Consider the following 15,416-nt stretch of genomic DNA (forward strand, 5'->3'; position numbering starts at 1 on the left):
TAGTTTGGGGTATTTATCTTTTTTTTTGTATTATATGATCATTTACTTACTTCAATTCATGCAGCACTTAGTATGTAAAAATATCGATTCCCTCCAGCCTCCTGCCCCATGCTTGGCCCGACCCCACGCTGTCCCTCTACACTCCTATTCCTGCTTCGGTCCACCTACTCCTTGGCTCTGATCTCAACCCTCCGAGCAGTGCTCTGTTGGAGGTTTCTCCATCGCTCTCCTGGTGGCTATTCCGACACAGATCTAGAGCATTCGGTGTGAGTCTGCAGTGTATGTAGCACCAGAACTTTCATCACACACACACACACACACACACACACACACACACACACACACACACACACACAGACTGGGAGGTAACACAGAGGTTATGTGCCAGTTTGATTGCTGGCACTGCAGAGGCTCCCGCCATTGGGGCGTATAGCCTGGGAGTGCCCCCCACCCCCACCCGGGCCCCCAGAGTGACCTGGCACAGCTGGATCCCAGAAGCTCCGCATCATCTGGAAACTCTTCTGAGATGTCTGATGTAATTGCTCCTTTTCATCTTGAAGATTTAAAAAAAAAAAAAGAATACTTTGTGAGAGACCAACTTTTTTTTTAAAGAGAAAACAGCTCTGATAATAAATTAATGAGGATTATAACTGGATTTGTCAAAACATCCTTCTAAATTCCATGTTGTCGGGGATTGAACCAGAGCTTCAGGAGACACAGCATGTGGTCCGCCTCCGAGCTACCTCCCCAGCCCAGGGATTGTGAATTTGAAAAAGTATACGATGACACCAATATGGTCACTGAAACATTAAATTTTAAGTGATGTGATCCATTTAATTTTCTTTTTCTTTTTAGGTCACACCCAGCGATGCTCAGGGGTGTGCTAGCTCTGTACTCAGGAGTTACTCCTGGAAGTGCTTGGGGACCATGTGGGATGCTGGGAATCGAACCTGGGTCAGCTGTGTGCAGGGCAAATGCCCTACCTGCTTTACTATCGCTCCAGCCCCTATTCATTTAATTTTTGTCTACTACATTAGCTAGAAGACCAAACTGCAGCATCTTCTGAGTAGCTTTGAGCGGATCCCCCGGCGTTTCCTTTACTTGTTGCAGGTGCTGGTATACAGCTTCCATGACAGGAAGCAGTTTTCTAGCCTGGCCCATTCAGTTCTGGTGACTTTCTTGTTTCATTACTAAAGTTGCTCATCCCTTCCTCCTTGGACGGTGATTTTGCAAGTAGAATGAAATACGAAGGAAATCCGCTCATTTGAGAGATGATGGCAGATCTGCCCTGTCTTTATTACGTATGACTCTAGACTGGTTTCCTGACTATGTTCACAAATCACTTCCTCCGTGTTGCACATGCTCGTGAGTGGACCCCAGATGCCAAGTCCAGGGCAGCTGGGGCGCTGGCAGAGTGGAGGGAAAATGGGGAGGGGCACTGGGGAGTTCGCTGCTGGATCTCCCCCTAACCAGAACCACGTGAGTGCTCTGGCCTGGCTGCCCCGCTGCGCTGAGGGTCTGCGGGCGAGAAAGCTGTCCAGGGGCGTGAGAGCGTGTCTGCACTTGATGGCCAGTGTAGCCTGACGCTGCCATGATGCCAGCCAGATGCCCATTGGCCGCCTGTCCTCAATGCTCTTTTGTGATCTGATGTCTGTCTTCCCCACTGGGTAGCAGAAATGGACACGGGAGGGGCAAGAGAGATGTCCAGTGGGGAAGGTGATTGCCTTGCATGCCACCAACCTGGGTTCGGTCCCCGGCACCTCGTAGGACCCCCAGGTCTGACCCCTCAGCACAGGCGGGTGTGGCTTAACCTCCCATACCCCTCGCCCCAAACAAGCATACAACTAGAAATAGAAATCTAGCCCTGGCTCAGAATCTGATTTGGCAGGGCCACGGCAGGCCATTTTAGACCCTAGTTTCCTTAGGACCTCATCTGGGTGCGGAAGCGGGTTTGTCCCTGTTCCACTGACTGTGATCGTTGCTCCAAGACGAAGTCACGTTGGTGGGAAGGCATTTGTGTAGAATGCTGCATCGTAGTTCTGCTGTCAAATGCGATGTCATTTTGCTCCCAAATTTACCGTAATTTTGGTTCAAGACGTGGTTGGGAGAATTCAAAACTAAATCTTGAAGTTGAGAGATACTTTATTTTTTCTTTTTGGGTCACACCTGGCGATGCTCAGGGGTCACTCCTGGCTCTTCACTCAGCAATTACTCCTGGTGGTGCTTGGCGGACCACATGGGGTGCTGGGAATCGAACCTGGGTCGGCCATGTGCTGTCGCTCCAGCCCCGAGAGATGCTTCAATAACGGGGAAATGTGTTTGTTTTTTGTCCTCCTAGAAGAAGATCATGCTCAACATGTTCCTGGACACCATGATGGCCGACCCCCCTCCCCAGTGCCTCGTCTGGCTGCCACTCATGCACAGGCTCGCGCACGTGGAGAACGGTAAGCCACGCTCGCAATAATGGTCTTGGCCCCGGACACCAGAAGGCTTGTTGCTGGCCCGCCTTCGTTTGAATCTGGGCTTGCTTTTTCCAAAGGGGAAATATTTCTCAGAAACAAAACTAAGGGTGTGTGTATTGAGGCAGGGCGATTGTATCGCCTAGAGAATGGCACCAGGTCAGACAGCTTTGCAGCTCACATCCCGTTGTCCTCCTGTGGAACCCTCCTGACGGAGCTCAGGGCTCCCCTGCCACCTCTTTTGAGCTTTTAAAAAAATAATAATAATTGCTCAGACAGTTGAGTAAACCTCTTCTCAGCCACCTACATTAGATAGAATCTGAAATTTTTTTTTTTTTTTTTTGCTTTTTGGGTTATACCCGGCAATGCACAGGGGTTATTCCTGGCTCTGCATTCAGGAATTACTCCTGGCGGTGCTCAGGGGACCATATGGGATGCTTGAAATTGAACCCGGGTCGGCCGCATGCAAAGCAAATGCCCTACCCATTTTTATTACCGCTCCAGCCCAGAATTTGGAATCTTTTATGGGAAACAGTTTCCTTTACATAGAATCTTTTATGGAAATAGTTTCAGCACTGGGTTACACTTTATAGCACAGCAGTAGGGCGTTTGCCTTGCACGCAGCCAACATGGCCGACCTGAGTTCGATTCCTCCGCCTCTCTCGGAGAGCCTGGCAAGCTACCGAGAGTATCTCACCCACACGGCAGAGCCTGGCAAGCTCCCCGTGACGTATTCCATATGCCAAACACAGTAACAACAAAAAAAGTCTCCAATGGAGACGTTACTGGGCCCGCTTGAGCAAATCAATGAACAACGGGAGGACAGTGACAGTGACTGGGTTACACTGCTCAACTCCCAGGGAATACTCGCATCCTGGGGCCATCTTCCATGATACTCAGCCATGGCCGGGTGGTCCAGTGGTTGGACCCTAAGATGTGGGTCTGTGCTACTCAAACCTGCAGTGCCACCTGTAGTGCCAGAGACCACCCAGGCTGCACCAGGAAGTACGTGGGGGCCTCCAGGATCCACCTGGCAGTTCTCAGGCGACCAGGTGGTGCCAGAGATCAAACTCAGGTTGCTGGACTATTTCCTACCCCACCCCCACACACACACTCCTCCGTTTTTCCTTGACTGCTTGTGCCTTGAGTCTGTCTGTCGTGTCCTCCTCAGAAACGTGACATACTTTCCATCTCTCTGGGACTTGAAATGGCACTTTGCTCTTTGCAACTCTCTGTCTTGCTGCTGCTCTCCGTGTTTCTCCCTGGAAGGCCGGGATGATGCAAGGAGAGGCCTTCGCCGGCTCCCTGCCTTCCTCCCTTGGGCCTGCCTGTGTCTCATTCATGGAAGAGTCGGGCTCGTAGCAGAGAACGGCTGGAAGGCGACTTCCTCTCTCCTGTTGGGAGCTGCAGTCATCTCTAGACTCCCGTCCAGAGCCCTTTGGTGAGAACTTTGTTGCTAGAACCAAGGGTCTCCCACATCAAGGGACTTGCTCCACCACGGTCCACATCCTTGACCTGAGAATCTTTTTGTAAAGGTCTGAACTCTCTTGACTGTGCTAAAACAGCTAGATCAAAATTTTGGACAGGGATTTGAGGCTATGCCTGGCAGTGCTAGGGCCTGTTCCTGGCTCTGCAGGAGTCAAACCAGGGTCAGTGGGGTCCAAGACAGGTGCTTTCACCCCTGCGTTTGTGGCTCCGATTAGCTAATCTTCTCCCAAAATGGTAGAATAAATTGGGATGTTTTACAAATGCCTGCTACAGCAAAAAAGTTTATTTACAAAATGTGCGCATGACAGCGTGCTTTTGAAGACGCTGTGTTGTAAAACAGCCAAATTTTTAAGCATAATTTTTAGAGACCAATACTTTTAAATCATTATAGGGCTATTATTTCTTCTTTTTTGGGGGGTTGGGGGTGTCACACCCGGCATTACTCAGGGGTTACTCCTGGCTCATGCACTCAGGAATTACTCCTGGCGGTGTTCAGGGGACCATATGAGATGCTGGGAATCGAACCCAGGTTGGCCGTGTGCAAGGCAAACGCCCTACCCGCTGTGCTATCGCTCCAGCCCCTAGGATTATTACTTCTTTGTGGAATGTATTTTTATAAGTATTTTAGTAGTTAGCTGATTTTTTTTCTTAAAATCATTTTGCTTCTCCTATACTAATGTTTGAACATTTCATTCTGACTTTGTAGTAAGTGAATTTTATCTATGAGTCCTCCAAACTAAGAAGTGATAGTTTTTCTCACATGTTATGAAAACCCTGATGCGCATAAAAATAAAACACACCACTTAAGATACTAACATTTATCTCCCTTTTAGTGGAAAAGAAATTCTAAAATTAAATCTTCGGTTTTTTTTTTTTTAAGATTTGGACACTTCCAGTGCAATTCATCACTTGTATGGAAATTACTATTTGTAAAGATATATATTAAGCAAAATATTATTTTTTGGTTTTGTTTTTTTGGGGCTACACCTGGCTGTGCTCAGGGCTTACTCCTGCCTCTATGCTCTGTGCTCAGGGATCACTCCTGGCAGTGCCTGGGGGATCATATGGGGGTCGCAGGGGTCAGACCCAGGTCAGCTGCATGCAAGGGAAGTGCCCTACCCACTGTACTATCCCTCCATCCCCCACAGTTACTGTTTCTCAGGCGTGGAGATGGGGCAGAGGGTTATTGTGCATGCTTTGCCCGGGGAAGCCCAGGTTTCAGCTGCAGTGCCCCATGGTCCCAAAGCACCACCGCTGCCGAGCACGGCTGGACGTCTCCTCCTCCCAGGAAACGTTTTTCCTCTCCAGTTGGTCTCCAGCCGCACCGTGGGGTGGCAGGGCCAGGGAGATGCCCTTGTCTGGCCCCCTGACTGTGCTTGTCCTCAGCACCGTGCACCGGGCTCCTTCCACTCTCTGCTTCTCTGCTCCTTCACCTGCTCCCACTTCATTCACTCCTGCCCTGCTCTGGGCTGCTGGAGAAGAGAGACTGCATAGAAATGCAGATTCCCCGGAGCTCAGCATGGCTGAGCAGCTCAGACTGATCAGGGAGAGTCAGCCAACGGGACTCGGGCCCCTGTGTAGTTCTGAGCGTCTCTCTCTCTCTCTCTCTCTCTCTCTCTCTTGCTCTCCCTCACTCTCTCTTGTGCTCTCTGTCTCTCTCAGTCTCTCTTGTCTCTTAGAGATATTTTTTCATGACAAAAGATTTCACTTGAAGGAAACACATTCTCTGTACTTCGTTCCTGATCTCACTTAGTCTGGAAGTGGACTTGTTCTGCTCTTCTTCTCACAGATGCTCAATTATGAGTCACCGTGTCTGAGTCTTAATTCTGTCGTCAAAGTCCATTTTTGATGGCCAGGCCACTGACCAAAGTAAGATGGTATTTGTGCCCGGAGTTCTGGTCAGCGGGTTCCGGTGAAAATTTGAATCCTATCTCTTTCCATCGACTTCTTTTCTTGTGCTCAAAGGTGAAGGGACGCAGGGACCATGTGCACACACCAGAGAGCATTGTGTGTTCTGCAGTTCACACTGACTCACATGCAGGGCTCCTACCAGCAGTGCTCATGGTCATTGAGTTCCCCCAGCCAGCAGTGCTCATGGTCAGTGAGTCCCCTGGCCAGCAGTGCTCACAGTCAGCCACTCCTGCCATCAGTGCTCACAGTCAATCCCCCTGGCCAGCAGTTCTCACGGTCAGTGAGTCCCTCAGCCAGCAGTGCTCACCTTGTACCTGTGTGTGAGTCCTTCTGCCCCGTGGGTCCTGCTCTTTGCCACAGTATTTCCTGAGTTGCTGTGAAGAGCAGGGAAGACTCTGAGGTTTGCTCTCTGCAGGACTCGGTCCTTTCATTGGTCTAAAATGGTTCCTCACTCACGATTTTCCCAGGGAGTCACAGGAGAAACTTATGTTAATCACGTGAAGGAAGGAGGCCAGCCTGTAGGACAGAGGGGGGTGCGGAAGGAGCGGGGTTGTAGGGGCTGCAGCGTGGCCGGCAGAAACCCACTCTCCAGCCCTGCTTCTGCTCTCAGTGTTCCTCACACATGCCGGGCTTTCTCCTCCCCACCTGCCTGCAGCTGAGTGGAGGTCTGACCTTCAGCAGCACCTGGAGTCTTGGGTCCGAGGGCGTAGGGCAGAGTTGGCTACAGTCAACAGGCACTGAGGCTGCGCCAGCTCTTAGAGCCTCGTGGCACTCTCTGGCTCTTGGGGAGAGTGGCAGAAGGATGGAGATGAAGGGAAGCTCCTTGCGCATCCTCTGTGAATTTCATTTCAAGAATGAAATGAAATTCGTTTCATTTCCCACTTTCCACTCTTCCTCCCTCCTCCTTCCACCCTCTTTCCTCCCTCTCATCCTCCCTCCCTCCCTCCCTCTCTCTTCCTTCCCTTCTTCCTCCCTTTCTTCCTCCCTCCCTTCCTCCCCCTCCAGTCCCTGGATCTCTCTCCCAGGCTCCAAGACCCAAGCTTGCTCCTTTCCGCCTGTCCGTGCTCGAGCAGAGGGACTAACTGGGAGGAGGTTTGGGGTCTTGGGGTTGGGGCAGGGAGGGGGGCTCCTCGCCTTTGCCGCTCTACGTGGACATGATTTCCTGGGTGTGGAAGTCTGAGTGAAAGCTCTTCCTCTCTCCCTCCTCTCCCCGTGCTCCCTGCAGTCTTCCACCCCGTGGAGTGCTCCTACTGCCGCTGTGAGAGCATGATGGGCTTCCGGTACCGGTGCCAGCAGTGCCACAGCTACCAGCTCTGCCAGAACTGCTTTTGGCGCGGCCACGCCAGCGGCCCCCACAGCAACCAACACCAGATGAAGGAGCACTCCTCTTGGGTAACTTTCCGGGGACCCACTTCTAACATTTACGAGGCTGCGGGAGTTGGCAGTTGCGTCGTTCAGGGGACTTAAAAGTGGAAGTTTTGGTTTGTTTTGCCTTTCAAGAGGTGCTCAGGAGGCCCGGGCGCTCCTCCCGCTGGTTATCGGCCTACTGGAACCAAGGTTCAGTGTGTGGGCCTGGGGTACAGCACTGCTTGGGGCGGGGACCTCTGTGGGGTGGGGACTCCAGCCTGGTGCAGGCGCTTGTAAGACAGGTGCCCTGCACTCTCTGGCCTTTAAAAAGTAAGATTTGGGGGCTGGAGCGATAGCACAGCGGGTAGGACGTTTGCCTTGCACGTGGCCGACCCGGGTTCGTTTCCCAGCATCTCATATGGTCCCCTGAGCACCGCCAGGAGTAACTCCTGAGTGCAGAGACAGGAGTAACCCCTGTGCATCGCTGGGTATGACCCAAAAAGCAAAAAAAAAAAAAAAATTAAAAAAATAAAAAGTAAGATTTTGGGGCTGGAGTAATAGCACAGCGGGTAGGGTGTTTGCGTTGCATGCAGCCCCCAGGTTCGATTCCCAGCATCCCATATGGTCCCCCGAGCACTGCCAGGAGTAATTCTGAGTGCAAAGCCAGGAGTAATCCCTGTGCATCGCCGGGTGTGACCCAAAAAGAAAAAAGAAAAAAAATTAAGATTTTAAAAATCAAAGGTATCGAGATAGAATTCCACTGGCATCTGTCCCTTTTACCCAGAAAAATGAAAAGCTACCATACTCTCCATACAAAGTAAAATTTGGCTTTGTTATTAAAAAAAAAAAAAGGTGTGATGAGCCCAAATGCTTTTCTCTGCACTTTACATCAGGCTGAGAGCTCTTTTTTCCAGGAAGCAGTGCAGGGGTTAAGGTGTTTTCTGAGTCCCTCCGACCCTGGCACCACGGCGTAGCCACACCCTGCCCCAGAGCAAAGAAAACTCTTTTTCAAAACACGTTTTTCTCATTTTCAGTGTTTAAATGATATAAAGAAAATAAAAGAGTTAAATTTAGGATTCTCTAAGATGAGGGACATTTCCTATATGTATCTCTCCATGTTGGTGGCCTGGAAATGGGGATTGGAGCAATAGGAAAAGAAAGGACACCTATACCTTGCGCCCCCCCCCCCCAGTTCAATCCCCAGCACCCCATATGGTCCCTCTGGGCATGCCAGGAGTTAACCTTGAGTCCAGCTGGTATAGCCCCCCAAAGAACGAACAAGGTGAGCTGGAGCAGTAGTGCCATGGGCCCGCAGCTTGTCTTGCATGCCTCCGCCCTGGGTGCTATCCTGGCACCATATCTGGGTCCCTGAGCCCCACCAGGAGTGATCCCTGAGCACCAAAAGCCAAAAAAATATTTTCAGAAGAGACCTGTGGAAATGAATTTGAGAAACTAGCAAAAAAAAATGAGTGATACTAAGCATGGTGTGATTTGTAAACCCCAGAGGCCAGCCAGGAGGCAGCCTCCACCCAACATTGCTACTTGAAAGAGGATGATGAAATGAAGGGAAGGCTGCCACCACACAGTCTGATGCAGGTTCCCCCGCTGGAGAGGGGCAGAAACTTAACCCTTCGTTTCCAGCAGCATTCTCTACAACATTCAAACCCTGAAAATATGTGCTTGGAAAAAGCACAGTCGCTTCATTACCTCATGAATTTGGGGTTCCAGGTTTGGCAGGGTGGGAGTGCTGGCTTGGTTGCCCCCTGATATCTGGGCCAGAGTTAGGGCTGTTGAAAGAGCTGATGGGCGTGAGGGATCTTCCCCTGCATGCCTGGTGAAGGATTGCAGGATTGCAGAAGCCACTCTTGGCGACGGTGGCCAGCCTGGGTTCTAGCACATCTTCAGGGGAGATGGGCAGGCTGCTGGCTTTACTGCTGACCCTGGCCATTACCTAGGGCCTGTGGGCTATATACCTTGGTACTGTGAGCCCCAGGGGTTAGCTAGGAGCAGAAGGGAGAAGGGCCTTCACCTGAGGATGTGCACGCGGCAGCAGTGTAAGGGAAATTGTCGCCACACAGGGGCCCTTCCTGGAAGGTCCTTCCAGGGCATCAGGTGTGTGCGGCCCAGACTGCTTCCCCTCGGGGTCTGGGACTGGACCTCCGGCCTGAGTGCAGAGCCCGGGCAGGCGAGACCGCCAAGCTGCCTCCCCAGGCATTTTGTTACCACACTTCCAGGATTCTGATTTGGAGGAAATTTTGGGGGGGATGCGTTTTGGCTATCGTTTTTGGGTTTTTTTCCCCTTAAATGGCAATTAAGTAGCCTGTTAAAACTAGTCTTCTTTCCCCCTGGTCTATTCCAATTCCCCCTCTCCCACCCTCCCTCTCCTCCTTTCTCTCTCTTTTTCTCTCTTCTTCTCTCTTCCTCTCTCCCTCTCTCCCTCTTTTCCTCCCTCTTCCCTCTCCCTGGTCTGCTCTGCCTGCTGTCAGGGGTTTTGAGCACACCCATCTCTGCATCATTTTGGTTTTTCTCCAGACCCAAGCTCGCGACCCTTTCCTCTTCCTTCTGTTATGCAGAAGGGCTGGACATAAACATGCCCGCTTCCATTTCCTGCCTGCCCATCCCCATCCGCTGCCTTCCTTCTGCAAATCTCAGCCCACCCTGTTCTTCAGAGAGAAAGCAGGAGAATTTCCACCTGCTTCCTCTTGTATGTGTGTGTGTGTGGTGTGGTATGTGTGTGTGTGTGTGTTGTGCCTTGTGTGTGTGTGTGTGCGTGTGCGCATGCCCCAGATGTGGTGCATTGCTCTGTAGCACCGTGGGCGGTGGAGGTTACGTAAGGGAGCTGCCAGGCGCGTCTTCACCTTCCTTCCCAGCAGAGGGCAGGCTGCACCTGGGAACCCGGCTCTTCACCTGCCTTGTCCAAAGCTCTGGAGGATGAAGTGTTTGGATTTGATGAAAGTCCTGTTAATAGCGTTGCTACAGCTCATTACTAATTAATAATAATAATAATAATAAGTTAAATCGAATATATATGTATACATATACAGTACGGGCCCCTTTAGCATGCCCTGGACTCAGTTGGCTGGGCATCTTTTCCTCTGGGAGTCCAGGCCTGGAACAGTAATGATTGCCTTTCCACCTGGGCAGACCAAAATTTAATTCCTGTCCCTCTCCTGACATAGCTCTAGAATCCCCAAAGTAAGATGTTGTCAGTGAGGAAAGAGTGCTTCTGCGTTGCTCCCAGAAACGCAAGATCGATTCCACATGCAAAAATCGATATATTACACTTTATAATGCAATTAAGGGCAAAAAGTACGTGGTCATTTAAATAAATGTGGGGGGAAGTTTGGTAGAACCTACACCCCTATTACAAGTGAAAACTGTAAGTAGTGGTGAGAGAGGACAGCTTCCTTCGGGAGATTAAGAACAGGACAAGAATATCCACCTTTGCCACTTCTAGTCATTCGTATACAAAGTAGCTAACCAGGGAGATAAGAAAAGGGGATGAAATGTCTCCATTTTTGTGAATGAAGAAGTAGCACTGTTTGTATTCAGACTGCATGATTTTTTGTAGAAGGTAAGGAATGTGTGAAAGCGACAGCTGTTGATGTAATGAACAAGTTTAGCAGGTCTGTAGGACAGAAAATCAATGGGCCAAAAGGCATTTATATTTTCAGTTACCAGTAATGAAGAGTCAAAAATGACATGAAGAAAGCAATTTCATTTATAGTAGCATTATAAGGAACAAAACAGAAGTAAATTTAACCTAAAGAGGTATAAAACTTGTATATTAGGGGCTGGAGTGATAGCACATAGGGTAAGGTATTTGCCTTGCACACAGCTGTCCCAGGTGTGATCCCTGGCATCGCATATGGTCCTCCGAGCCCGCCAGGAGTGGTTCCTGAGCAAGGTGCCAGGAGTAATAATCCCTGAGCATTGCTCAGTATAACACACACATACCCCTCAAAAAAAAAAAAAGCAAAGAAAAAAACCAATAAAAATAACCTTAAAGGAAATAACCTTTGAAGAAAACTAGAAAGGCTAAGTACATAGATAAACCCTATTCACGGGTTGGAAGATTTTGTATTAAGATAGGCAATACTCATCAGATTCATCTGCATAGTCTATGTACTCCCGGTAAAAATATCAGGTCCCCCCTTTTTTTTAACTGGCTGCTATAAACTGATCATAGAATTTATGGAAATTAGAGGACCCAAAGTCGCTGGAACAATTTTTAAAAATAAAACATTGGAGACTCCTGCATTCTGATTTCAGAACTTACACCAAGCAAAACCAGTCAGGACAGTGAGGAGGAGCTAAGGCGGCAGGGGACAGCAGGCAGGGCACTTGCTCCACAGGCCGCCGGCCCAGGCTCCAGCCCATGCGCCTCAGCTGCTCTCCCGAGCCCGCCAGGAGTAAACCCTGAGCGTCACCAAGTGTGGCCCAAAAGTCAGTGTGGAGCTTGCACAAGGACAGAAGTGGTGAAGCAGCAGCCTGGACAGTCCACTAGTGATTGCTGATTGGTTTGGAGCTGGTGCCAAGGCCATTCGATGGGGCAAGTCTAGTCTTTTCAGAAGGTGTCAGGATAATTGGATGATAATGTACAAAAGGATGAATTTATTTATTTATTTTGCTTTTTGGGTCACACCTGGCAATGCACAGGGGTTACTCCTGGCTCTGCACTCAGGAGTTACTCCTGGTGGTGCTCAGGGGACCATATGGGATGCTGGGAATTGAACCCGGGTCAGCCGTGTGCAAGACAAATGCCCTGCTCGCTGTGCTATCTCTCCAGCCCCCAAAAGGATGAATGTAAACCTCAGCAGACTCTATATACAGATTTTAACTCCAAATCTTTTAATAAACCTAAGAGTTAAAAATGACAAGACTCTTAAAATAGAGGTATTGCAATTTGTGATATCAGAGTAGGCAATAACTTCTTAGGTAAAATATGAAAAGCACAAGCAACAGGAGAAAAATAGAAAAATTGGACTTCATTGAGATAAAATCTCTTCAAAGGCTTTAGCAGTCAAGTAAAAGCACCTACTGAAAACTTAAAAATAGTTTCGATTCATATCTCTGAAAGGGGCTTGTATCCAGAATTATAAAGAACTCTAACAGCTCAGCAACAATTTTAAAAAAAAACAACCACCAAATAGATTTATAAGTGGGCAGATGGAAAGGCGAATGGAAGTTCCAGGAGCTGGCGTGAGGGAGGCTCTTAACTGTCACCTGCTCATCTATGGCAGGTCACAAGGTTCTGGAGAATTTTTTTTTTTTAAGTATATATACCCCCTCCTTTTTAAAAAAAATTGAAACGGTCAAAAAAATTTTTTAAAAATTGAAACAGTCAAAAAGTTGCCCACGATTTCAGTCATACAGGGAGTGTTTCAACACCAGTCCCTTAACCAGTGTACATTTCCCACCACCAATGTCCCCAGTTCCCTCCCTCCCTCCCCCTCCCCCTCCCTCCCCCTCCCCCTCCCTCCCATTATGGTTGCAATACAGGTACTGGAAGGTTATTGTATATATCATTTTACCTCCTTTTAGCACTCGGTTCTTGTACAGAGAGATCATTTCCAGCTCTCATTGTCATGGAGAACTGTTTTTATAATAATGTGAATGTACTTAACACTGCCAAACCATATGCTTAAAAACGGTCAAGTTGGGACTGGAGAGATAGCTCAGTGGGCTGGTTTGGAGCACATGCTTTGGGTTCGATCGCCAGCATCTCATGCCCCCCACTCCACCACCACTGGGAGTGACCTGTACCCCACAATCACACTGCAAGTAGCCCCAGAGCGCCACCAAGTGTCGCACAAAAGCAAACAACAAAGGGTTAATTTGTTTAACCTCATTAATCATTCCGGAAGTGCAAATCAAAACCACATTAAGGTAATGTTTCACCCCCACTGTGTTTTTGGCGGAAATAAGAAGACTGACAAGTGTCACAAAGGATGTGAAGAAATCAGAGCCCTAATGCACTGCTGGTGAGGATGTGAAATGGTGCCACTTCAGGACACGCTAGTCATCCTTAAAATATTAAACTTAGAGTTACCGTGTATTCTGACAGTTCTCCTCCCTGGCAGGAATCAGAAACTCTTGAAAATCGGAAATACGGGGCCAGAGCAATAGTACAGCTGATAGGACATTTGCCTTGCATGCGGCCGACCTGAGTTCAATCCTCAGCATCCCATATGGTCTCCTGAGCACCACCAGCCGTAATTCCTAAATGCAGAACTAGGAGTAAACACTGAGCATCGCGGGTATGACCCCAAAAAGGAAAAAAATATTTTTTTCCCCCTTATTTTATTTTATTTTTTTTAAAGTTGTAGATTTACAATTTTTTGTGCTTTGATTTCAATTATACAATGATCAGATACCCATCCCTCCACCAGTGCCCATTTTCCACCATCATGGATAATATCCCTCCCAGGAAAAAATTTTTTTAAAAAAATCGAAAATATTTGCCCATACAAAAACTTGTAACATGAATGATCATAACAGCATGATTCAAAATGGAATTTTAAAGCAGAAACAACAGAAGTGTCCTGGTGAGGGGCAGATGGAGTCATATCGGAAGAATGGAGTATTACTAGGTAGGCAGTAAGCAGGGTAATGCATGCTGAAACACAGGTGAACCTGGGGGCTCAGCTCGGTGATGGCGGTCAGACCCCAAATACCAACCAGGTATGATTCCCTTTATAGGAAATGCCCAGAATAGCCAAAGACCCAGCAACGGGAAGTGGGACGAGGGCAGAGGGCACTGCTGATGAGTTGCGGTTTCTTTCAGGGGGTTAGTGATGAATTATTCTGAGATTAGGTAATAATTATGGTTATGCAGCTCTTTGAACATTCTAAAAAAGGCCAGTTGTACCTTTAAGGGTGGATTTTACAGTATTTTACATGGTTGGCCATGTAACTTCCTTACTGTACTAGGTGTTGAACAACTTTCCAGTGTGTCATGGGAGCAGTGTTTGTTTGGGGTCATGCGGGACTGCTGAGGGCTCACTCGTGGTGGGACTTGGTTGACCGGACACAATGCCCAGGACTGAGCCAGTGGAAGGCTCCTTACCCACTAGACTATTCCTCTAGCCTCAAGAACAGTGTTTGTTGTTGTTGTTTTTCAAAGAAATTACTTTTTATTTTTGGACCACAACTAGAAGTACACGGGATTCCTCCTGATTCTGATTGGGATTTGCTTCCCATGATTCTTGGGGGGCCATGGTGGGGTGCCAGGGAATTAACTGGGATAGGTCAAGGGCCTTAGGCCTTGTGCTATCTGTCCAGCCCCTGAATAAGTGGCTTTAAAAAAAATAATAAGGTAGAGGTACATCGTGGTATTAATGTAATGTATGAAATTACTTTATATCCCAACACCACTGTCCCTACATCACCTCAAGTCCATCTCTGAATCTCCCCCCTGCACACTGGTAATCTGGGTTTTATCCTCTAAGATCAGGCTTTGTATCTGTTCGATACCGTCTGGTCCCTTGTTTTGTCTCTTACCACAGATGGCTGAGGTCATCTGGTATTTGTCCTCCTCCCTCTGACTTGTTCTGCCACTACACGATTTCATCTTGTGAAGAAATGACTCATTTTTGTTTGGTTTTAGTTTTGGGGGGGCCGCCCCCGACTGTGCTTGGGGGTTTCTCCTGACTGTACTCAGGGCTCACTCCTGGTGGGACTCCGGGGACCTGGGGGAGCTCTGGGGACCATGTGGGTGCTGGGGATTGAAGCCAGGCTGGCCAGGTGCCAGGCAGCGGCCCTCTGCCATACCGTCTCTCGGGCCCCTGAGGAACTGACTGACTCTTACACCCAGAGAGGAGCATCTTGGTTGAGCTTGGTGACTGACTGAGACCCAGAGGGGAGCGACTCGGTTGAGGTTGGTGACTGACTGACACCCAGAGAGGAGTGACTCGGTTGAGCTTGGTGCCTGTGAATGGAAAGTCAGGCCTGTCGCCTAGCGGTGATTGATTTTCACTTCTTCCCCACAGTAACGTGAGCAGACAGGCCTGGGGCAGGGTTTTGGCCCAGAGGGTAGGGCAAAGGAGAAGGACAGAGTGAGCTGGGCGAGCTGCCAAGACAGGAGCACAGCTGTGGGCTGTGGGCTGTCGGTTGGTGGAAGAGAAGCAAGGTCTGAGGGACACGGGCTGGGTGAAGGTGGTCCCCAGGGCTCTGCAGCGCTGGGAGGAAGCTGGGAGATGTTGAAATGAC

The 15,416-nt window shown here is 49.0% G+C and overlaps 1 protein-coding gene across 1 annotated transcript in view; it reads left to right on the forward strand.

Moving 5' to 3' along the window:
• The window catches only part of DTNB (dystrobrevin beta), a 236,117-nt gene that overhangs the window by 85,829 nt on the left and 134,872 nt on the right, over window positions 1–15,416 (forward strand). Inside the window, exons 7-8 of the mRNA XM_056124619.1 lie at window positions 2,339–2,444; window positions 7,084–7,250. Of these exons, the coding sequence (XP_055980594.1) occupies window positions 2,339–2,444; window positions 7,084–7,250 (273 nt within the window). The remainder of the gene's footprint in view (window positions 1–2,338; window positions 2,445–7,083; window positions 7,251–15,416) is intronic.

Source organism: Sorex fumeus, unplaced genomic scaffold (genome assembly GCF_029834395.1).
Source record: "Sorex fumeus unplaced genomic scaffold, SorFum_2.1 ptg000006l, whole genome shotgun sequence".
In the NCBI taxonomy this organism is placed as follows: Eukaryota; Metazoa; Chordata; class Mammalia; order Eulipotyphla; family Soricidae; genus Sorex; species Sorex fumeus.